This window comes from Rhopilema esculentum, chromosome 5 (genome assembly GCF_057945365.1).
Source record: "Rhopilema esculentum isolate cy_ngs chromosome 5, ASM5794536v1, whole genome shotgun sequence".
Classification (NCBI taxonomy): domain Eukaryota; kingdom Metazoa; phylum Cnidaria; class Scyphozoa; order Rhizostomeae; family Rhizostomatidae; genus Rhopilema; species Rhopilema esculentum.
In genome coordinates this window covers 7,003,629-7,029,233 of record NC_142819.1, presented here as the reverse complement: position 1 = coordinate 7,029,233, position 25,605 = coordinate 7,003,629, and the positions used below count along the sequence as shown (strand labels likewise).

General features: G+C 37.9%; 1 protein-coding gene across 1 annotated transcript; it reads right to left on the bottom strand.

Moving 5' to 3' along the window:
- Positions 1–5,100: 5,100 nt before the first annotated feature.
- LOC135689478 (uncharacterized) lies at positions 5,101–25,539 on the bottom strand. The gene is made up of 9 exons (XM_065206715.2): positions 23,620–25,539; positions 20,951–21,007; positions 18,837–18,914; positions 16,750–16,796; positions 16,550–16,604; positions 15,880–15,950; positions 11,125–11,169; positions 8,237–8,436; positions 5,101–7,310 (listed from the first exon to the last, which is right to left on the bottom strand). Exons 1-9 carry the CDS (start codon positions 23,761–23,763, stop codon positions 7,135–7,137), a joined length of 873 nt encoding a protein of 290 aa, XP_065062787.2. The 5' UTR covers positions 23,764–25,539; the 3' UTR covers positions 5,101–7,134.
- Positions 25,540–25,605: the final 66 nt, after the last annotated feature.

Sequence of the window (25,605 nt, the reverse complement as noted above, 5' to 3'; positions counted from 1 at the left end):
GCATTCAAAACTTTGTACCGACGCTCATTTTTATTTTTCCTATATATTTATATCTTTTATCATATATAACAATTTTATAAGAATATGAGCATCAAAACTGGTCAGAAGTTGAGATCAAATTAGGAACAAGCTAAGGCTAAGTTACTGTTTAATGCATTTTTGAACAACATTTTATCCCAAAACGAGGATTTTTAGCGATGTGTGGTTGCTTTTCGGTGAATATTCTATCTTGTCGTCTAACGAAGGCTGTCTCACTCACTTTGTTGGCAAATAATGCCTGAGCACCTCCCAAAAGCAAAAAAGCTAGCAATCGCACTGCTTACACCCTATTCATTTAAGAACAAATTAAGGACAATCCACCCTCGGCTTTTTGCGGAAATTAAGAACAGTCAGCCTGAACCTAAATTTACTGGTTCCAATTGGAAAGGTATACGAGAGGAAAGGTATGGATCCAATTGGGTCCGAATTTACGAATTAAAGTCGATATACTGCTGCTGTTTAGCGTATTGCTTTATTATCAATTTTTATTGAATCAATCGTATTCTAAGCCACATTTTTAGTGGGTGTGGCTCATTTTTTCCCGCCACGCCCTAAACCGGGCCCTTGATTCTTCTAGCCACCCTGTGATTTTGACGCCAGACCGTCCCTGGTTTCGAAGCTGCTTATATCTTGCCCATAGTGCTGGATCTCTCTCAGCCCGTCTCTTAATATGGTCTCTCTCGCACATCAAATTCTTGATGCTTGGAGAAATCCATGGCACATGTGTATGCCCCGTCTTAGCGGTCCTTTTTTTCAACGGGGCATGCACATCCAAGACAGCGAGAAAGAGATCGTAGAAATTGCTAGCCATCCTATTAGGGTCATCCGATCTACATGACATAGCCATCTCCCAGCCAATACTACGCAAGTCATTAAGGAAAGAGTCACGGTCATAATTTTTCAAACTGCGTGACTCTGTCTTAAATTTCACGTCATTGACATGAACTCTAGCGTTTAATTTTCTAATACCGTATGTCATATAGTGTTCTGTAATACCGATTTTTACGACCGATACATTACAGAGGTTGTTGGGTCTGTTTGAAAGAGGTGATCTATTAACTAAAAAGTTTTATTAGGCTCTTTATCTTTCTTTTAGTTAAGTTAGTGAGCTTCTGCTAGATGCCCAGAGCATCATAGGGCAACTGATAAATTATTACTGAATGTTTTATCTTCGATAAGATCAAATTACGCAATTTACAGCAATGCTGACATTTACAGGAGATGTTTTGTTTTTGGTTCTGGGCATTTCGCTTTATTTTAAGTTTTGATAAGAGAGTCAGTCTTTCCGATGGTTATACGAGAATTACAATACATGAACTCTATATCGAAGTGACGAGGAAAATACACATTTTGTTAACAAAGCAGGAATCTGGGATAGCCGCAAAAAGACATTTTCACATATCCCAAAATTCAATACTGCACATTTTCGAAATCAATACTGCACGTTTTTAAATTAATACTGTACAAAGTGTGTAATACTGCAAACTAAAATAGGCCGTGGAAAGAGCATTATCATTCAAGAAAGGAACATGCACAGATTACATATCAAAATATAAGCAACATTGGAAAAAACCTCTTCCCCTTAAATTATCATCTAATTTGCATCATCTATTGATCATTATGACCGTAAACATTTGTGTGAACCCCCTCCCTCCATCTTTGATTAGGTAATATGTGAACGTTCCCATACCCAACTGCCAACGCATTGATAATCTTATCCAGATACAACCATTCTGAATAGAAGAACAGAGGATTGTACTCAGTTAAAGCTTAAAACGTGAGAAACCTCTCAGCTATTCGATATCAGGCATTTGAAATAATTCGCATTAGTCATAAGTGAAGAAACTAATTTGCGCTGGTCATAAGTCTTGGTCAATCACAAGTCTTGGGCGTTTTTGAAGATTTCAAAAAAACATTCAATAAAAAATACAATTACAAGGAATTAGCAAAAACTGGTGAAAATTTGATACAACATTGATATAGTTTTTCTCAATTTAATGGTGAAGCTAAACTAAACTGTAAAATCTATGACGCCCGAACCATAACCAGGCGAACTTTTTACGCAAACGTTCTTTCGAGAGGTCAATTGATGAATGTAATCAATTTTAGTTCTGTGCGAATATTGATAATTGCCTTTCGAAAGTTTTCAAGTTTTTTGAAAAATATAACTCGAAGCTAGGACGTACCGGCAAATTTCGCCGTGTCCTGGTGGGCCGAGAAGCGATGGGTGGAGAAAAACTGTGGATAATTTTTAGCAGGTAGAAAGGCCAAAATTTGGTGTATCATGCAGAGCAGTGAGAGATCGCTTCCAGAATATTTCCACCAACAAAAAGTCCAAAGATAGAAGAGAAGAAAGTGCAAGTGGAATTAATCCTGAGCACACAGAAAAACATGTTCTCCTTGCAAGATAAGGGAGCTTTTTGATGCAGCAATCGCTGATAAGCAAGCAGCATCCCAGCAAATGAACAGCAGAAATGAAAAAAGCTGTAGAAATGAGAAGGAAATCAATAGAAACAATTGGAGAAAGCAGGAAGAGAAAGAAAGGGGAGGTAAAAAATGGAAGTGAAAAGAAACGTAACGTTCGGCAGAAAAAATCAGAGTTGACAGTTGACTCAATCCAGGCTGACTCACAATTGTAATTTTCTAAAGGTATTATCAGTCATTCTATCAGTTCAATTTTGTTCAATGCATTATAAACAACAGGTTACACCATTCAATCTTTTCCTATCTTGGGTACAGTTAAAATTTAGCTGTAAGTCAGCGCTGTGAGTTATTTTTCTCCGATCGCAGTAGCTGCCTAAGAAATTCACCATATCTTTGAAACGCGTTCAGATTTTTATGAGTTATTAGTTTCTATAGACTGAACACTGAAGCAACGAACGTCCTAGAGAAATCAGATTTGTTGATTTTCTTGATTACTTAGATAAAATATGAATCAAGATTATGGACGAAAATTTGCATAAAAAGAAGCATAACTAAAGGATTTTCCTGAGAATTCCCTGGGAGCTGGAGAAATCCCAAACGAGGCAAGGTACCTTTCAGAGTTGTTTTAATGTTCGCAACTTTATAAAAATACAATTTTCGCAACTTTAGATCTGCAAATTTTTTTGATAAAAATGGAATTATGCCCTTTTGCTTTGCTCTCCTTTTCAAATGAATGTTTAGCGAAGGGCGGGGGGAGAGGAATGTGAGAAGTGACGTCATGGGCAATATAATAGAGGGGTTCAGAGAGGTGGTGACACAGGGGGGCAGGGGCCTAAAAATCTTTAGATTATAGGTGATGTCATTAAAACATGACCCCCTCATGAATGTCCAATGTCTTGTCTACACTATACTATCGAACCTTGTTTCAGCCTAGGTAGGGGGTTGAGTGAACCCAAGTAATATTTTCTGTAGTGCGAACACAAAGTTACCTAGCCAAGGTTGATCTTGGCTGACTCGGCCCGGGCTGACTCGGCCCGGGCTGACTCGGCCCGGGCTGACTCGGCCCGGGCTGACTCGGCCCGGGCTGACTCGGCCCGGGCTGACTCGGCCCGGGCTGACTCGGCCCGGGCTGACTCGGCCCGGGCTGACTCGGCCCGGGCTGACTCGGCCCGGGCTGACTCGGCCCGGGCTGACTCGGCCCGGGCTGACTCGGCCCGGGCTGACTCGGCCCGGGCTGACTCGGCCCGGGCTGACTCGGCCCGGGCTGACTCGGCCCGGGCTGACTCGGCCCGGGCTGACTCGGCCCGGGCTGACTCGGCCCGGGCTGACTCGGCCAATTGGTTTCAATTGGTTTGAAATAATCATGTATCGTTAACGCGAAAGAGGGTTGAGCCCGGTTAACTTTTCTACTGCGCATGCGGAATAAGGTTGCGAATTGAAAAAGGCGCCCATTTTTTCTATAACTTTTCGCACAGCTTGTGCTTTCTATTAGACTTCAAGGTTATGGTAACCGTTTTCTGGAAATCTCTTGACCTGTTAAGCCGATTATCGTTGCTTTGCGGTTGTGGTCGCATGTCTCATTTACAATATCGCATGGCACATCAATTTATCCAATGTATGACTGTGTTTATTCAAACAGGCTTGACTGTGTTTGAAACTCTGAAAGGGTGGCAAAATATTTAGGTGTCAAATGATGTAAAGTGCATTGTAGATATTGAAAGTTAGATTAAAGCCCAAAGCCTAAAGCCATTTTTCAGTTAGCGCGACACTATCTTCCAAGATTTTACAAAGAAAGCAACTTCTCTTTCTAGCGTAGGAGACGATATTATTTTCGATTAAACGCGCAATCTTCTGAAATTTAGCAAATAGCCTCTGCTTGTAGTTAAAAAAACGAACATTTGCTTATGCTCTCTTCGGCGATCGTACAAAGTTCTGTTTTATTCCATATTCTTTGCCCAAATTACCAAGCAAACTATTGAAACTATGGCAGAATATACCGAACAGCACAGCAATGGCTTTTCCTCTTGCCAGGAAACCAATGCTGCAGTAAGTCGTTCTGGTGTTGTGCTTAGGCAAAAAGCTAGACAAGAAAAAAAACAATTCGCTCTTGATGGAGGAGAAGGGGAAATGGGCCTCGAGCGATGTACAATTGACAAGAAACATCGGTCATTGTTTTCAACTTGAGGGGAATTCGGTTGGGGTTGATTCGTTGATTGGTAGAGCTAGTGATTATTCTTGGTGCTTGGTTGAAGAATAATCGTGGTCGTGGATTCCCGACAACCATACGGTTGTGGATGTAAGACAACACAAGGGAGATGACACATTCTTTTCGTAGTTTCTTTTGTTATTTTCATTTGTAATAAAAATCTACACTGCAGTGCCCAGGACACAGCAGGCTCAGAGCCACATGTGCCCTTCGCCTTCTACGCTGACATCTCTTTTTCTCCCCTCAATTTCTTTAGATTATAACTCTATTTAAAGGTACGTTTTACTGGTGGTACGATCAGATAAATATAATACCTAACACACTTGCTTACCTGCAATTACCAACAAGCTCTTGATCTTAACAGTCTTACAACAGATCCACCCAGGGCACTAAACACCAGGTATGACCCACATGTATTTGGCTATTAAATTCTCTCCAGAGGCCGTCAAAAGTAGAATAGCCCTTTCAGAAAAAAGTCAACTTTTGCTCTCTAATATTGATTCATCTAAAATTATTTATCTTTAATTTACATATTTTACATTTAGACATGATTATCAACATTCGGTAACTTTGATGGAAAAAATAATATTCACAATAGCCTGGTCTAAAATTTCCGAATCCATAAAATCGCAGAATGTAGGATTGCTAAAACTCTCAGGTATGAAAACTAATGCCGGTTTCTGCTTTTCAGGTACGCGGGTTTTGCGTCTTAAGCATGTTTTCTGCGCCCAACGTTTAGTCTAAAACTACTCATATTACGTGGAACTATTTCTGAAGCAAATAGAGTTGTAAAGTGATGACGTCACAAAAATTATTTTTAAAATTTTTGAATTTTGACTCCATAACCTGAAAGATCATCATGAAATACCTCTAAATGTGCAAAATCAGTCACGTGTATTACGAAATGGCAGAGATATTGCCACATGTTTACTGGTTCTCTCCCCATCAAACCTCTGTATTTTGGTCTCTGTTCATAACTTTATGAACAGAGCCAAAATAACAGTGATTCGTTAGCAAACTTCAAATCTTTCATTAGCCATATCTCAACCGATTTTAGACATATCTGGCCAATTTTGCATATTTGGAAGTATTTCATGGTGATCTTCTACGCTATGTGGTTAAAATTCAAAAATTCTAAAAATAGGTTTTTGATGACGTCACACTTTAGAGCTCTATGGCCGCAGAGCTGAAATCGGCTATAGAATATTACTAGTCAGCAAGGACCCGATCATATTACAGACAATAATTAGTCTAAAACGCAACGCAACGATATTTAAACAACAACCTAGACGACTTATGTCGTTCTGGGGGGCTTGAAATGGGAGACTAAGGTAGACTAAAGACCTTTAGCATGACGTGGTAACAAGCACAACGTACAAAGTTCTTAAATTAGCGGAGTGTATTGGCCAGTGGTTCAATGATATAAAAATAAGAAGGGGTTTTCAAAACCATGTCTGAAAACAGAAGCAGAGGAATTTGACACCTTTTGCACTGAAAATAGGGGAGTAGCCCCTGCTGGTCCAAAAAAAAGCATCTTCGAGGAGAGGGCAGAAAAGCAGGTTAATGGAAACGTGCCGTGGCTCGCTCAAATAAACACTACTGTGACTAGGTTCGAAATATATTTACTTGGGTTCACTCTGAGACTGAATAATAGAGATTCTGGCACCCGGGGTAATGGAAATGCAGTAATTATAACCTTCTGAGGCAAATCTGCAGAACAAGTAATTTTATTGTAGCTTAACAAACCCTAGAATTTATATCGGATTTACTAATGGTACTTAATTTTCCTTGTTGCTAAATAAAGGCCCATGGCTATGTAAGAAAATGTCCCAGTGTTCCTTATATATTCTGAAAAATTTAAAACTGACGAAAATAGTTGCGTTAAAGAAGTCTACTTTAAAAAATTTTTTTTAATCATTCAAGTTTCATATTTTTCTGAAAGAAAAATTTTAACAAATATAAAAAAATGGTCTTTATGCCATTTAATATCTATAATATTAATTAGAATTATGACTATTAATCTAAATTAAACGGCGCCCTAAGATTTAACGGATAATCAAATAATTACTATTTTGGCACACAAGATCATTAGATTACTAACGCAAAATAAATACTTCAAAACTCAAAATTAAATCAACCAAAATTAACATTTATCCACTGCATACTGTCAACTTCACGGACATGTAAGCCTTCGACACTGTCGTGCAAACTTCACAAACATAAACCAACATAACTCTTGACAAAAATGGCATCCTTTGAGGAAGAAAAACAATCCTAAGAACTTTGTCTTAAGCCGATAGTCCTATTTGAGATAGGGTAATTTCTTGTAACCTGTATACAGGCCAAAACGAGTCCCTTCGAGAACGAAGAACGAGAGATTCAAATGGGTATTGCATTGCTGGAACAGCTTGGCTATGGCATCACTTGACTGGTGAAACATCAAAGCTGTCTTTGAAATCCTTGCTTCAGTTAGCCACTGCAGTGTTACTACCCTCTACATCTACTTCGATGACAACGCCATTGGACGAAGAAGCAAGGCTACTGGTTACGTCATTATCATCACCAATATCAGCTTCTCTCATATCACTGTTGTCAAGGGAAACAACGACACTCTGATTCAGAGAGGGAGCGCCAACAGCACCTGCAAATAGGCCCTTTCAGATTAAGTTCAATCGCGGAATGATAGAAATGTGAGCACTGATTAGCAAACGCCATCAGTACTTTTGTTCAACAGCATCATATTTATCTGAGCATTGTTGCGGATCTGATCCCAGGCGTTTACCCGGGATCTGATCCAAAATCCTTTGCGTTCACCCGGGATCTGATCCAAAACCATTTGCGTTTACCCGGATCCGTTCCAGATGAGATCAACATATAACGCACATGCGCTTTTAAAAATTTGTGTGCAGCAGAAGTTTTTCATGCATACTGTGGTTGAAACAAACTGCCCAAGCTGAACATGGGGGAGTTAAAGTCACTCACAATACAACCTGAAAGAGCTGTCCACAAAAAACAGACTCACAGCAAAAATGAAAACAAGAAAAAGCTATAAACATATTTCCTTAAGACCTTAGGATTCATCTTGACGATTGTTCTGTGTCACTTTTGAAAATAAATGGACCTGGTCTAGACCAGATCCAACCGTTTACACGGGATCCGGTCCACATCGTATATATACGGGATCACCTCTGCAAGCGATCCCAAAAGTGTTCGAATAGCGGATCCAAAAGTATACGGATCCACCAGATCCCGTGTAAACGCAACGCCTATATCCGTACTCTTTTGGATCCGATCCGGATCCACTCTTTTATAAACCAGAAGTTGACTCAATATCATAAAGTAAATGGATAACGACCTTAGAATTTGACCACAGTGACACCACCATTAAACGGATAAAATATATTAATAATAATAAGTAATAAGATGAAAGTCTAATAGCTATAAGGAAGCCGATTAAGGCCAACTATCTATGAAGAACTAGTATAAAATGATTATATGGTACAATGCTAAAAAATGATAATCAATCGATATGAAAGGAGATAAGATATGAAGCGGGATTCATTTTACCTTGATTTATTATCTCATCCCTGTTGCCATGGTTATTAACAATATTCAACTCAGCATGAACTTCGATTTCGTTCGAAGTGGAGGGCTTCTTCACACTGTTTGGCAGCGTCACATCTGATCGACAGGTCGGGCAAAGTCGATTCATCTTCAGCCATTTATCGATGCAGTTTATATGGTAAATGTGCTGACAAGGAAGTTTTCTAAATAAAAAATGATGATGACAATCAGTGTTACGAAGATTAGAATCAACCTAGCGAAGGAGGGGGGGGATGATTATGATAATGATGACGACAAGGATGATGGCCCCATTACCGTTGTCTTTTAGAAAGGTGCTAATAAGATAATAGTCATTAGTGGCCTTAAGGAAAAAATGAGATGGGCCCTCCCCAATTTACGGACTACAAGAATGTCCCATCCAAGGGTACGGAGCATGTCAAATACAACAGCAAGGTGTAAAAATTATATTTTTACTCGCTTACTAGGGGAGCTGAGTTATAAAAGCTTCAGTTGAAGAGGTTTTTGACAATGAGGTGAACTTGAGCAAAGTTTTAAAAACATAGATTTGGAAATAATTTTGGGGCGCCTTTTGGTCGGGAGCCATTAGTTATCGAACTGAGGTGCCATGGATTGTGTTACGCCACTGCGTCGTACACGCAACATGGCGACTCGAAACTGCTCAGAACGGCAGAAAAATCCTTACAGATGGAAGTTAGGTTTAGCACGCTATAAGAAAGGCTATGTCAAGTACATACTCCAAGCATCTTACTTCTAACAAAACTTATTCTAAATGTCCAATTCTTGCCAGGTCTACTGTGCACAATAATTCCAACTTGCAAAACTGCTTTTTCTTTTTGTATGATTATGTTAATGGCTTAACAATATCGTTTTAAATAGAAAATCAGCCAAAACGGAATTGCGTATCCCACAATCCTATAAAACAACTCTCAGAGGTTTTCATCGTACATTTCTGAGAGAATTTCTGCAGTGTAAGAAATAAGCTGTTCTCGGGAAATTTTTTCTATGCAATAAGCGATTTCAGCAGCTTACGAATGGTATTCTCTACTCGGAGGAATTAAATCGTAAAAACTTCTTTACCCTAGCCGCTAAACAATAGGAAACGTGGAATACCGAGTGCTGGTTATAAGCCTCTTTAAAGCTTAAAGATTGTGGGTCAAGCATTCATTTCTGCCTAAGATTTTCTAACATGCAGCCGAGGTTGATTATAAGTGGCCATGGAATGCTCAATGAAGGCAAGAAAAAATGATCTAAAAGGAAACAGATACGAAGTAGGCAAACCTGAAATAAAATCCACTAATCGGCTATTACATATGTAAATGTAGAAAATGATTTATGAGACAATTGTCGGAAGACCTCCACCAGCGGACATCTTCCGATTACGGACAACTTCAAATAATGGACTATTAACTCAAGTTCAGCAAATGTCCATTTAAAGGGGGCTTAAAGGGGGCTTTGAGGGATGGAATTTAGAAGCAAGGAATGAGGGGAGTGTTGATGAAAATGATCGGATTTTAATACCATATCCTTGAAGTGTTTGTTACATTATGGAAACGGCAACTTTTACAATTACATCCTTAGCCATAAGATAAAGTAAATAAGAAGATGAATAAAGTAAAATTTTGATGTCATTAAATTTCTAATGACTACTAAAAAAATTTCATAGAATCGGAGCAAAATCGATGGAAAGACTGAAAATTATTAGGGGAGGGGTGGGTGTCAACACCCAAAACCCCCTGTATGTCCGTCTATAGGAGTTTTATTTTTTCCTGCTCCTTTCCTAATCCCAAAAGTTAAGAAGCTATTAAAACTCAGTTTTCAATTTTTATAGATACATTGGGACAGAATACAGGAGAAGGCTACGCCGAAAATACTTGTAAGTTGATATTTTTTCTGAAGTTGCCGTAAGGCATAAATGGCTCGAGTGATATGATAAGGAGGCAATGTATACTTCTTGAAAAGCTAACAAAGCACATAGCCACGTGATTATGCTTCGAATTTCTAAGGCCCTGTGCAAACGATGAACTTCTCAAGCGCCGAACTAAATGAACTTATTAAGTACGTGAAAAATGCGACGTTTGGATCAACGGCGGATTTCATTAAGTCTGGCAAAAGCAGTTTGACACGGCAGGTTTCCTTAGAAGGGAATGTTATGAACTATCGCTGACACGCGAACTTCTAATAAAAGAATAAAATCGGCTTCAGGAAAAAGATGCTTAGAATTTGCTGCAGTTTTGAAAAAATATCAGCTTGTATATTTCAGAGACATTTTACTGACGTCACATAATGTTGGTGGAAAAGTAGTTCAACGGTTAGCTAGAACAACCCAGGTCAAATGGAAGATATACGATTTCAATGGAGAATCATTTCATGAAATTGTGTAAAAAAAGAGGAAAATTGAAACAGAGCGAAAATATTAAAAAAAAATAAACTAATATTTCGCTCGGACATACGGGATTTTTTCCCGTGTATGCTCGTATGAAAACACTGGGAAAGCTGAAGGCAGCAGGAATAGGAACTGGCCATCTAATTTCATCGGATTTTGATTCTGTACAAGTGCAGGGCCTCCGACGAAGGGGGGGGGGGGGCCGGGGGGCCTTGGTCCCCCCTACATTTTTGCAAAACAATAGAGTTTTTTCAAAATCTTTTGTTATGGGTGTTAAATTTTCCCATGGCCCCCCCAACTTTTCAACCTTTGTCGAAGCCCATGAAGTGCCTCATCAAACATATACTTTGTCCGCATGTGGACAATGTAGGAAACAGTCTATATCCTAACCTTTTATTTCAATATGCACACAGATGAAAAACAGTAAAAAGCAAAGCATATATCGCAGTACATTTTTAGACGTCAGGGGAGAATCTGAAAAACGTACCTGACTTCTTGTCCCGTCTTGAAATGAATCAAGCATATAATGCAGCTATAAAGGAAAAACAAGCACGTTTCAATATCAGAAGTAAATTAATAGATGACATTTACAAATTTTATTACCACTATAAAAACATATAAAGGATATCCAAGATATCAATACTCCTAGTTTAAATGAATTTTCTTAAGGAATAGCATATATTTAAGGGCAAAAGGGGATGCAGAAACCTACTTGCAAGCAAAGACGAGCCCCCAAGCCCCTGAGGGTCTTACTGGTTATGAATAGGAGGACTTGGGGCGTGGCTTTGCATTCTCGTTTGGCTTTATTGGCTCAATAACGGTTTGGCTTTTCCGCATTTTGGAGAGTATTTTCACTGATTTCTCAACTATTTATTATTAAAAATTGGGCTGAAATGTTAGATGATCATTATTTGCTAGCAATACTCTAGAATGATCCAAGAAAAATCCTTCGGGCCTCTGCAGGCTTTAAATAGGCCATATCGGTTATCGGAAACTGTCGCTTGAATTAGCCGATACTCGTTTGGAAAACAGACTGAGAATCCGCAGTTTTTTGAAAAATAAAATGGTTTAAAGAATGTTGAAACTAAGGTTGTGCTTTGTAGTAAAAAAGTTGCAAAATACTGAAAGCCCTTTTTAGGCAAATTTGAGAAAAGCACGGGTTTTAAAAATGACGTGTGATCAGTTCGGTTTTGAAAAATTACCGTACAAACCTAAAACCTAAGAATAAGACATTTAACTTGAATGCCAACAGAAAAATCAGCATTTTAGAAGTTATTAAAATATACCTTACTTGCGACGGTCCAAACTTATATTTGCTTAGAGTATCTCCACAGACGGCGACTGTTTGAGAAGTGGAGTAAAGCAAAACCAATTAATTTATGTCTTAGTTAAAGCGGATTGAAACTACTCAGAAATAGACAAATGGATAGTCAACCATATGATAATATATAGGAGTTCTATCCACGATAAAGACCAAGAAACTGTTGTGGCTATGTAAAAGTGGAGCCTTTTGCGGCTTTATAAGTTTATAATGAAGGCATCCATAGAAAAACACTGTACTTCTAGTATCGCTCAAATACGCTCTATCATTGCAGTTTATTTTCACCTGCTACTTTGTAAAAACAACTGATAAGAAATTGTTTTGAAGAAACAACAAAGTTTGAGTTTTTTCAAAAATTCAGACCAGCTTTTTTGCAGTGGGTAAATAGAAATTTCTTTCCAATGGTCAAAAGGCGCTGTGTTGGAAAAAAAGAAAAAATTTGTCAACCCTTTTTACAGTGCAAAATGTATAACCTTTTGCGTCTATCGACAGGACATTTAGATCTCAAGCTATGAATGTTTATATAAAAAATATCGGACATCTAATACATTTAGATTCTTTGCTGTTGGCAAAAATGTGAAATGCTTGTCTTTAAAAACATATTCACTTGGTGATGAGCAGGTTCCCATATGTCCTACCATTGTTGTTCTTGCTACGCCCCAGAATCCATGGAGAATCCGTTATTTTCAATGATCAATCCATGTTCTCATGTTTTTCTTAATAAAATGCTGCTCCAATAACTCTAGCTCTCCTACCGCACTGGCATGCAATGCATCTGACCCACTTATGACAGGCCTTTACCGTCTTTCGTGGATAGAGCTCAAGAGTGATAAATATAGACCAGAGGGTGGAAGGGGACCACCACCACCCGAGCGGAGAATTTATGAGACCAATCTATTCTGGATCAGTTTTTCGTGTAGATTCCGAATTTGGGTGTTGATCCCCTGTTTTAGGGGGCTTTTCAGAGATATAGGGGGTCTAAAGTCCGATTTTAGGGCTAATATAAATGTCAATAAAATATAGACAGGTCAGTTTTTTGATGATATCTATGCTTGTTGACTCCCATTTGGAAGTGAGGGGGCCATAGAAAACGAAACAGGAGTACAAAATACTGTAAATTCCACGAAAAACTGATTTTTCGCAACTGAATGGAGTACTGTAGCATGATCACATAGGGAAATGGCTGTTTGTACTCACCAGGAATGTGGCTTTCTCAGACATGTGTAATGACTGATATGGAGATTTTCTTATAAATACAGCTTTATTGCTATGGATCAGAAAGGAAATGAGGCCCAAAAGCAAATCTTTATGAGAAGTACTTTAACACATGGTTTTGTGTCATAACCTAGGAATGTAACTTGTATGTACTTCACAGCCTTAAACGATAATTACCTGTTAACATTGAAGACCATTGAGAGTGTAAAAGTGTATAGGTTTGGATTTTCTTTCAAATGACCTAAAAACTGCAATTTCATTACTTACAAATTCATTATCATTTTCAATGTTCTGTGATTAAAGCAAGAGTAAACTATGAAAGTAGTTAGAATATATGGCAAACAGAAAAAGAAGATGAGCTGTTCATTGCACTCATTTAGTCATTGAAGATCAGATCCTTTGCCCTTCAACGATATCGCCAGCTTTACCTGAACTTTACGAAGGCCGTATCTGTCTTTGCAAACAAAACGCAAAAGGGGAAGAAAGTAAGCAAAAAGGCATCTCCTTAAAAAAGAAAACAGTGACGAAAGCAAGCGCCTAATAACAAGGGCCTATCAATGTTAATAAGGGGAAGAAGCAACTATTGAAACTTATATAAACTTTCATCATGCCGAACTCTGCAAAAAGCTCCAGCATTAAGAGAGGGTAAAGCTTTCCTGGTATAATAAGTACACAGTATTTTGTAGTAAGAAGTCGACTACCCTTACTTCTACAGCTGTCCACGATCCCACTAACGAAGTACTTGAAACAAGCGAAGAACAGTGTAAGCTGACTCTTTCCTGTGTGTTCATATATAACAAATCATGAACCGATCCGTTGCAATGAAGACTTTAATTGGAATGTATTGTTTCATTAACGAGAAAAGCAGACTAAGTTAAAAAGGGGTTAGAAGCCGAGTTCGGTGATAGTATCCCCTTCCTCGCTGTCTCGTGAAGCTCAGGAACTTAGAAGTATGAGGCACATATAAATACCACAGTTACCAGCCTTATGAAGAACAGGAAAGAGGAGATAGGCAATTTGCTTTGTTGTTGATTTGGGTGCCACCATTCGATCTACAGTTAGAATACCGGACACTTTCAGGAGGCTTGCAACGAAGTTGCTGAATGAATTACGGACACAATACAACTGTGTATATATTGCATTCGAACATGCCGATTGGTTCATCAAGAATGCAGACAACCATTTCTTCATCAAATCGCCAAACATAAAGATTCCTCCTAACTTCGTTGCGTTTCTGAGGAAAAGACAGAATAAAGAGCGGTTGTTTGAGTTGGTTAAAGAAGTATGGGTTCGTCAAGGCTGTCATTTAGGGAATAGAGTGATCAATTTTTCTCGCAAAGAGAAAAATATATATAGATATCGCTGCATAAATATCACTAGCTTAAGTTTGCTTCCTTCTACATCATGCTCTCCAACAAAACGAAGGTCGAGAAACGATTTGCGTTCTTGTTTTGGAGATATATAATATATTAACATCCTTGTTATCTTGCTTGCTAGGCAGGAACCTCATTTCTAAATATTTATTGATAGTGGGACAGGTAAAAATAGAAAAATCTTCGCTCTAGCTGCTTGTGAATTATCGGCCTATCAAAAAGAAGCCCCGCTTGGCTTGCATGCATTTAGTGGAAATGACTATATTTTGTTATTTTCATGTACGAAGAGTGTGTACATGAAGTGGGGCTGCTCGATGTCCGGGAACGCAGGTAGGTAGATGGATAGATAGGTGGGTATGTGGCTAGGTAAGTAGGTAGGTAGAAAGGGAGATAGGGAGGTAGGTAGGTAAGTAGATAGGGAGGAAGGTAGAAAGGGAGGTAGGTAGGTAGGTATTTTTCAGAAAAAGTTGGAAGCTTATGCAAGGCACAAAAGCATTCGTCACAACTTTCGCAAAGCTAGGGGCATCAAGTAATCCTATAAATTATGTAATTGGGGGTATTGAAAGGTTTACGTGTGCGTTGTTTGGAGAAAAGAGATTATCGTCTGTTCATGATATTCAACGGAAAAATTTTTGGAAAATTTTTTCAAGGGGTCAAAAATCACAGACTTCTCTTTGCAGCCACCATGCAAAAACAGCCTCTTAAGATACATCAAGCGTTGCAAATTACATTGCACATATGTGCAGACAAGCCTCTTAACCAATGATAGAGCAAGAAGGCTCAAGTACACCACGTGTGGAAAGGTGACTTTTCTAATTCTGTTTAATGAATTTCTTTCGCAAAATCCAGAGGATGTTCGAAACTACTAGTGGAGGCTGACGATCTTGTAGAAGTGGAAGACTTAAGAAGAGGCATTGATAATATGTCTGAGGATAAGGATGAAGATGAATAATTTTTTGGGTAGACTTGATAATATTCAAATATATTGTAACAGTAATGTTTTCTTTTGGAAAAAATTTAATTTTTTACACCTCCCTTAAATTCTAAATATAGAAAAACACTTTCAAATATCAGCCAACAATCATAGATATAGTTAAATAACATATCTATCTTTATCTTATTGAAATTTATTGAGGAAACCAAATTTGTAGCAATTAACCCCAAAATTTGTCTTTAGACCCCCCATATCTCGGGAAAGCCCCCTTAAACCGCTGATCAACACCCAAATTCGAAATCTACGCAAAAAACTGAACCAGAATAGATTGGTCTCATAAATTCTCCGTTCGGGTGGTGGTGGTCCCCTTCCACCCTCTGGTCTAATAGTTGAACTCACCAAGATTCATTTGATTCAGTTCGTTCAGTCAAAGCAGAAACGACAGACAACCGGTCAACTGAGTCGTTGTTCTGAAAGGCGAATAACTGGACATAAATAGGAATCATTAAAAAAATGGAGCTAGATTTCGAGAAGATTTTGTTGTGTACCTTGTGTTTCTAGAACGTCGGGTATCACGTGATCTTGTCCATGAATCTAGAGAGTTTCACTGCTTTCCGAAAAACTGGAATTTTAAAAACTGAGAGCTATTGCTATTTACACTTTAGCATTCTCTGCTGTCACCAGCAGTTTATCATATTTCATAATAAAATCACTTCTCCTATTTGGGTTGCTTTTTATGATTTACTTCTTCCTGTTCTGGATATGCAATAGTCGAAAAAAGATTATAGCATAGCCTGCTACTGTAAAGCTAGATTTGAGGATTTGGGCTTGCAAAACTGTTGCTTTTACCATCTGCAACACTTGCTAGTGATGACCAGGGAGAAGATAATTTGCATTCTGCATATAAATGAGTTTTTTATGAAAGAATTGAAGAGATTTGTGCGTTTTTCAATGGAGAAATGTTTTGAATTGTCAAATAACAAGAATTATTATTACTGAAGACAATATATAAGAATTAGTTTGAAACAGTGTTGTCAAACATAAAAAGCAACAATCATTTTGTTCTTACCAAAAGGATCATGTTTGAAAAATACTTCGTGATGGTTGTGTACTGGTTAATTTTTCTGTAAAAGAAAAAAGGTAATGAGACAGTTTTTTTATTACTAAATAAAGACCTGAATAAAGAAGTGAACGCTGTTATGCAGCGAAAAACGGAAATGATTAAATCTTGAAGCAAAGGAAAGTCATAAATGCATTCAAAGTACTTACTTTTGTCCAATGCCGCATGGTTGTTGACTGTGCATTACAACAAAAGTCTAGAAGAAAGTGTTGTCATTATAGAAAAACATTGGAAATGCAGGAAGACATAGGCCTGATTAAGGGGTATGAAAACCAAAAGGTCAACACAACCTTGCTGAAAAACGAGGAAGAGCGAAAAACAGCGAATACCTGGGTTATTAAGTTTTACGCAGCTATCAAACAAAAATCATTGTTCACACTAATAATAAACTCTATGACACACGTTGTGGTTCGGCGAAACTTAAAGCGCTCGAAATTTCATCTTTCGTCTTGTTTATATCAACAAGAAGACCAGTGGGTTTCTTCCATTCATACAGAACGTTTGCAGCATAATATGAAAAGGAAGGGACAGTTTCTAAAGAAAAGGAGAGGACACTTTGTAAAGAAAAGGAAGGGACAGTTTGTAAAGAAAAGGAAGGGACAATTTGTTAAGAAAAGGAAGGGACAGTTTGTAACGAAAAGGAAGGGACAGTTTCTAAAGAAAGGGAAGGGACAGTTTCTAAAGAAAAGGAAGGGACAGTTTCTAAAGAAAAGGAAGGGACAGTTTCTAAAGAAAAGGAAGGGACAGTTTCTAAAGAAAAGGAAGGGGCAGTTTCTTAATTAAAAGAAGGGACAGTTTCTAAAGAAAAGGAAGGGACAGTTTCTAAAGAAAAGGAAGGGACAGTTTCTAAAGAAAAGGAAGGGACAGTTTCTAAAGAAAAGGAAGGGACAGTTTCTAAAGAAAAGGAAGGGGCAGTTTCTTAATAAAAAGAAGGGACAGTTTCTAAAGAAAAGGAAGGGGCAGTTTCTAAAGAAAAGGAAGGGAAGAACAAGAACAAAATTGTGACCGAATTTAGTACTAGCAATTCCTTAAAGTTACCAATATAGCTACCAAGAGCTTCGTTTAGAAACATAAAAATGCAACATTAGATAACGTGAAATAGGACACCAAATCAGTCACAATGATTTGCACCTTTTATCAATTATGCAAAGATCATATCTTTTCTATTTTATCTTCACAAGAATCATTTTCGAGCACTTTCCATTTGAAGAAGGAGGTCAGTAGAATAGTCCCTTGATTGTTAGGCCTGATTTACACGAGACAAATTTTGCGCACGGAGCGAATTTTTCTCCAGGAATCTTTTGGCCAAGAATTTTTCTCTCGAATTCGAAGTTCTATTTATACTGGCAGAAATTTTTACGTAAATTATCTGCAAATATTGCAAATGAATATCGCAAACGTTCTAAGAGTGCTGTTATCAGGGAGCTTAAAATCTTCAAGTTAATTTTATTGAAAAAGCGAGCAAAACAGGAAAAAAGCGATACTGGGTTAGAAAAATTTATTAAGAAATTCTTCACAAGGGGGAGTTTCATCTTTCAGTAAAAGATTTACATTTAATGACCAGGAATACTTCTTCAAATACTTTGGAATGTCACCATCTGAGTTTGCACAAACATGCGAGATCCTGTTAATGTATCTTCATCGAACAGATCTCGAGTCTTCTTTGACTGAAACTGTTGCTGAGGAGCGGGCAAATAAACCGCCAACATTTCAGCGTTTTTAAGAAATTCGTGCTGATTGTTTATTTCAGACAATAGGTAGAGCGATAGAACTTTCCAGCATGTTTTCGTCAATTTTAAATTCGAATGTTTGAATAATAATCTGGTCTGAATCCACTTTAATTGAATGTATACGAGGTGATGAATAATTACCAACCTGTTTCATTGACGTTGTATAGGTGAGACTGTTTGAGAAAAATAATATGGAAAGACGCGGGTCATCAGAAACCAAAACAAATGTCAGTTTGTCAAATGTCAAATTCTATATTGATGGTTTATTTCACAACTCGAAAATTTCGCAGCAAAAAATAGGAATTGTTTTTCCTTTTTTCTCTGCGAATTCGCAGAGAATTTTCTAATCTCTACTTCTGCGCAAATTTTTTACGCATTTGCATCGAGAAATTCGCTTCGTACGAAAAAATTGGCCTCGTGTAAATCAGGTTTTACCTCATCATTGGGGGTGGCTTTCTTATAGAAGGTTTTCTAAATGGCCTTTTCCTTGGAGCTCATCTACATACCTGCAATCCATTTTCGTAGGCTTGCAGGTTTCTTTGAAGTTCCGATCTGTACACAAAATGGACACCAGTTGATGGGATCTGAAAAATAACCAGTTTAAAAAGATAGACGTGGTGACATTTATCAAAGGTTGATATTTGGCTATGGTTGATATCTACACACTGGGGTTTAAAAAGGGTTATTTTTGTTGTCATCGTCTTAGCCCCACTGAGCGGTAGAAGGGGCAATTGGCGAAATTCAACTGGGACATAGCAAATTTTAAAGAACTTTAAATTGGAGGGTTGACCCTTTTTTTACTAAAAAGGAACAAAATATATTGTTTTAAACAAAGAAATGTTACCTTGGCTAAAAGGTGCCAATAGCTCCTATGATAATAAGGCCCAGCTCTATATTTGAGTGTAATTTCAGACCGAAACTTAAACTGGAAAATACCTATTAGCCATGTGCCTACTTAGCTGTAAACTACAAAAGACTACTTGATAAAATAAGATACTTGTGCCAAAAGTACCTTAATCCTTCACGTCTCTCTACAACGCGCTTTTCGTACCTCATATAAACTACGGCTGAGTTAATTTGGGTTCAGCGGCGAAGACCAATCTAATCCCAATGAAGCGCTGTCTAAAGGCAGTTCGAGTTATAAACCTTGAAAATGATGTAAACCTAAACGCTTCGACGATATAGTTGAGCTAGAAAAAGGGAAATTCATTCGTTTTCTGTTTGAAATAGACTTCTTAACATAATGTTGCTAGAAATTTTATAAGCTATATGTTATGTATTATGCAGGCCCGTCCGAATGAAATTCATATTTTTGGGTACTGCCCATGGTACTGTTCCTATTCAGTACACTGATATCATAGTCTATGCTGATATAAAGGAAATATAGTACTGTTGACAAAACTAGAAGAGGCTTCTCCTTAAGAGGTGGCCAAGTTGAAAAAGGAAAGGACGGTTAGTCGATTAAAAAAGGGACTTTGTAGAGCAATAGAAAATAGATCGCTTTATGAGAAAAGGGTTTAATTCTGCTAAGCCAAATAGAACGACAAATAATGCAAATAATGGACGAAAACTGAACAATTACACAATAGGATCTAGAATTCTAAAAATGATCGTATTTGCAAGATTATACAAAGGTTGTTCGGGTTATATGCTGAAGACGTGACCGAAATGACAATTAGAGCTGAGCTCATATATATATAGCATATATCAAACTGGAATGTCCTGTGACTTTGACGTCCTTATCCAAAATGTCATTATTAAAAGTGTCCCATACGTTTGGAGGGAGGGGGGGTCTGCAGCCCCCATAAATTTTTGCAAAATGTCCCCCCATTATTTGATTCATGTTAGCTACGGTGAATACCAAAGTATTTTACAATTGTTATTAACACAAGCATACAGTATACTACCCCCCCCCCTATCCAATGGGTTTCACATCGTTTTTGGACAAATCTCGAGGATCATATTTTAGGATAGTGGGGGGTCCGGACCCCCCTATTCCCCCCTTGGGTACGCCACAGCGTAAGGGCAAGTATTCAGCACAGAAGGGGTCCGCAGGCAGTGTTTTGAAGGGAATAGTGCTTTTTAGCCTTCTGGTTTTACAAACTAAACTTTATAGAGGAATTAATCAATACAGTATGAACATGATTTGAATAATCTAATGACAATTTAACACCGAAAAGCCGAAGACATGTGAATTTTGAACTAGATATCTACTATACTATTTGATACTAAAAAGCTTCCTAAGAAAAACTTCTAGTGCCAGGTACTATCCTCCAGCCAAATTCTACTGAGACAAACAATAAAAAATGGTTTTTACAAGTATACCTCTCAAACAGGGGTGTAGTGCTATCAAAACAAAAAAAGGGGGGCTCTTGCACAACATGTTGCAAAAAACAATAGCAAAAGTAGAAATTTGCCAATTTCCGGCATTAAGATGCTGGGGCTCAGTCCCCTGGCATTACACCCTTGCTCTCAAGTACTACAAGGTACTACTGTTATGTCTCACCATGATTTGGAGATTTATAGAGAAACTCTACAGACACTTTAGTGACCCTTGACTTTCAGCCACCACTGACCAGATTTAAAACTGACCAGGCTATAAAAAGCAACAAGCACTCACCATTGTTGTCATTGGCAATCTCGACCTTATAAAGCCGCCTATAGATGCACCAATAAGCTGAAAACAAAAAAGATCATTTTACAAAACGTGAAAAAAGAGACCAGCTAGTATTGGAAGTGGCAATAATAATCTTTGTTGAAAAAGATACACTCGGATTAATGTTAAATCTTATTGTGCACTCTGCAAAAAGACATGTGCTGCACCAGTCAGAGATTTTGGGTCAAGATTTTATCCAGAGTGACCCTTTCGTGTGAGTATTTGTATAAAATGAATTTTTGGGATCTTGCAAAGATTTCTGTGTGAAACTATTTTTTCTAAATTGCAATTTATGATAGTGTAAGTAGAAGAAATCAGTGGAGCGCCTCTTTTCATTCTTAATGAAAAAAAGGGCATATTTCTGCATGCCCATGAAATTCTTGGACTGACCTCCCACCCCATCAATCCATGTCCCTGCAATATCTTTAACAAACTGGATAATATACTCTCAGGGACGACCTTAGGTAGGATGGGGGGCTGTGGGGAGTGCAACAGCCCCACAATATCTCTGTGTCCTATAAATTTTGTTTCTATCAGCAAAAATTCATTTTCTGGTAGTCTGTAGTAACAAAATAAAGCCAAGAATTCAGACACCAACATTCCTATCAGTGGAGGGTCAGCCCCTTGATTTTCTCTATGCTAGGTTAGTGAATACTTGTAAGTTATGCAACTAAAGCTGTTTTCATTGGCTGGACTGAGAGATTGCTTTGAAAACGAGAGTTACTAGGAAACTGGACAGAACATTTGCAACTTTTACTAGGAATTTTGCACCTGTTGATTTCAATTTTCATCAAAGAGCCTTAGGGTAAGGGGGGTAATTATTTTATGTAATTTCTTTAAATCTACCTTAATTGTTACACAAAGTCTTCAGATAAACAGAATACACCAAGTGTAAAATATACTGGGTGAATAACTGAAGAGCATGGAAATAATTCAATGTGTCCTTTCCAGGGCCCAAAAGAGAAGGGGATAGACATCAACTTGTGAGGACCTACCACAACTCAAAAGTTAAGGGAAACGTCAGAAGAGCTGCAGGGGGGGGGGGTGGAAGTAAAGCGTCAAGAAAAAAGACAAAAGTGTCAAAAAATAATAAAGAAGATCATTAAATTCCCTGAAGGTAAGGTGGCAACTGCCCCAGCACAGTGGTGTAGTGCTATCAAAATAATAAGGGGGGCTCTTGCACAGTATATTGCAAAGAACAATAGCAAAAGTAGATGTTTGCCAATATACAGCATTAACAAAGAGGGCTCAGCTCCCTTGCTCTACACACCTGCCCCTGCACCATTGTGCTCATGCATCCGCTCACCCTTTAATTTATTTTAGGAGAATACCTGTCTGTTTGTCTGTATGAATAACAATGATCGAGGGGCCAATCACTTTAAGATTTGCTTTGGGCAAAATCTCGTACGCTGTTTGCAAGAGTGAATCGCCCCTCGACAATGATGTAATACGACCATAATATGATGCTTTTGGAATAGCCGTTCACATGGAACAGAAACCGACGGCAGCTTTTGAATGAGTCCCATTTAATCAATTGCTCGCAGTAAGGAAACGACGTAAGAGTGAAAGCGGCGTTTCCCATTTCCCCTTTTCCTGGTTTAAACCTGCCTCGACTGATCAATAGAAATTCGTGCACGTACAGCTAAATCTTATGCAAACATTTGCAAAACATATTTCTTGACCATTTGACAAAAGTAAATTTTGTGCTAAGGTTTCACAACAGGTGTTCGTAAACAATTTCTCGAGAACAATAGCACAGGCCAAAACATGTAGATAGTAAGGTTTTTGCTCTAGACTCCACCAACATGGGACATTGTATCTATTTAGATAAATATTTGTTGAAACCCAAATAATATATCTTGTTCTGATTTAGAATCATTTTGATGAAAATATCTTAAATATTTCTGAAACCAAATGAAGAACTGATGTAATTTCAACTTTCCCAAGTAGATCAATATCTAACTGCCTTGAAACCACAACGATTCCCAAAAATTTGAGCACCGAATGATCTTAGATAAATAGATTTCGTCTTCTTGTTTGTTTTATTATCAGTTTTGGCCTAACCTATCCGTCAATCGTGCAACAATGAATGTCCATATGTAACAACACAATAAATCATTTGAAGTAACATTGAATTCAATTTACTCGTGATCAAAACAAAAAAGGTCAGGAATGTAACAAATAACAAAAGGCTTGTAAGTACCGCCCAATATTTCAGAATCAACATTTTTATTTCTTATAGGAGGTGTAATAAAAAATTATCAAAAAGGAAGGTTATTTGTCCCATTACATCACCTCAAGCACACATAAATGACACAGAGACTTCACAGCGATTCCCTTCTTTTCTGATAGCGAAAAAGGGTGATGATTTAGAATTAACCACTTTCATGGGCAGGCGAATGGCCATCCAAATTTTGAAGGTGGACAGGTAGGACATCAGCATCTGTTATTGTGGTCGAGCGCGGATTCTAACGAATCTTCCTGTGCAAGTTTCCTCTCGAATTTTAAGTAAATTAAATTATGAAACTACAGTGCTATATCCTTCTTAAACCTCGTTGAAAGCTTATCCTACGGTAAAATGGAGGCGAAGCAAAAACAACCAAGAGCTGAGGCAGAAAATATTTCCAACTTACCGCACAACCAATGTACAACAACAAAGTGGACTTGAAGACGCCGATAATGATGAAAATTATGCCTGTCACGCACAGCCCAAGGTTTAAAAACTTAGAAAGTTTTCCACGGATCAACCTTTGCGTACCACTTAGCTCTCCAGGCATCTTTAAACGGTTGTAATGGCAATACTCCTACTTCTTCCTGTAAACGTTCACGATCCAATATTTTTCAACGGCAGACGGACAATTATGTCTAACAGACCACGAAACAGGTCTAACTTGAATTTGTCAGTATTGCGCATGCGTACAATCAGGGTCTAGACCGTTCAGTCAGACCAAGTCACGTGTCAATATTGTTATCACAGAGAGTCACCTGCAGCCTTTGTTATGCTTATGAGACGTCCAAATTTTTAATTGTTATGCAGCGAACCGTTTGACCATTTGACTACACCGCGAAGTACACTTCCCGTTAAAACGTAAATACCAAAAACACAGATTTTTGATCTGATTTTGATCTTGAACAAGAATCGACAGATTTTGATCAGATGTCAGACTTTCCTTGCTGTTGGGGTTCTCACAGAAATGTCGTACGCCCTTTTGCATAAATCCTTTTGTTTTCGAGTTAAATCCACGAAAGATTGGAAAGAGTGACAACCTCATTTTTCCTTATAAGAAAGAAATGAAGGAACTATTTTTTTTCCCAAAAACCCCAACATTAAAACGGAAGCAAATCATTTAAAAGCAACGTCACAAACTTTGAGAACGATAAAACATTACCAAATTTCATTGTTTGCAGCAGAGAAAACCCGCTCCGAGGCAGGTTTCTGTTAGAAAACTTTCTGGCTTAAACAATGGGCCCCATATTAACTCAGTCAACCGTCACTTATTTACTCAATTGACAGCGTTCTATTTTTTCGTAAGGCCAAAAAGGGCTTGTCTGTTGATCTGAGAGTGACTTCGCATATGTTTACTTTAACCACAAATATGAACAAATTCAAAAAAGCTTCGAGTTAATAGAGAATTCCCGAAAGGCAGGGGTCACTTTATTTTGGATTCTTTACGACTTTTAAGGTGATGTTTCCACGCCCGCTGACTAGATCAGTATTATACACATGACAGGTTTGCGTGCTTGTTGGTTACACATTACACATGTTTCGTTTTAATTATTAGATTTTCATGGTCTTGGCTGCTGTCACAGTAACCAAACGGGAAGTTTCGCCACAATAGGCGAAGAAGAACGCACTCATAAGTGTTCATATTTTCATAAATCACATCATAGGTTATAGAATCTTGATCTAAAAATAGCTACACATCAAGTGAAAGATACCTAAGGCCGCATTCAGATCAACCATAAGTCCATGAATATTTTCAATACTACGCAGATAGAGTTTGGATCTCGAAGCCCATACCTCTAAGTGTTTAAAACTCAAAGTGTTAGTTATATTTCATTTATATAATCTTTTGCGGACTACGATTTTGGTATATAGTAAGGCTGTCTTCGTTCAATTTTCGATTTTTTTTACACTTAGTTCTGTCGTTTACGATAAAGATATTTTCATGTACAGTATTCTCTCCAATTAACGGACACTCTAAAAAGCGGACACCTCTGATTAGCGGACAATTTTCCCCGAACGTTTTCTGGTCAAAGTCTCATAAAAAACTTTCTAAAAAGCGGACACTTAATTAGCAGACACTCTAATTAACGGACAATATTTTTTGCACAATATAGTCAATTTGGTTTTTTTCTCTTTCCAATTAGCAGACAGTACAAAAAATTTAGGAGCCAGCGAACAAAAAATGAGATGAATGAATATTTGTTCAAATATTTATTTCAAACACTTTGACACTTGACAATCTAGTTGGCTTTTTACAGCTTTGAGCTTCTATACAGCCCAGTTTACCAACCTTTTTGTTGTGTTGCGCTCAATTTGGTTATTCTTTCTTATTTCTAAGTTCAACCCGATAGCCACTTATTACCTAGACTACACCCAGAGGTGGTGCCAGAAA

Coding starts and splice junctions, on each gene's coding strand:
- LOC135689478 (XM_065206715.2), bottom strand. CDS start 23,763: ATGCCTGGAGAGCTAAGTGGTACGCAAAGGTTGATCCGTGGAAAACTT. Junction 16,605..16,749: donor CCATGCGGCATTGGACAAAA/GTAAGTACTTTG, acceptor TTTCTTTTACAG/AAAAATTAACCAGTACACAA. Junction 15,951..16,549: donor TTTCAAACATGATCCTTTTG/GTAAGAACAAAA, acceptor TTCGCCTTTCAG/AACAACGACTCAGTTGACCG.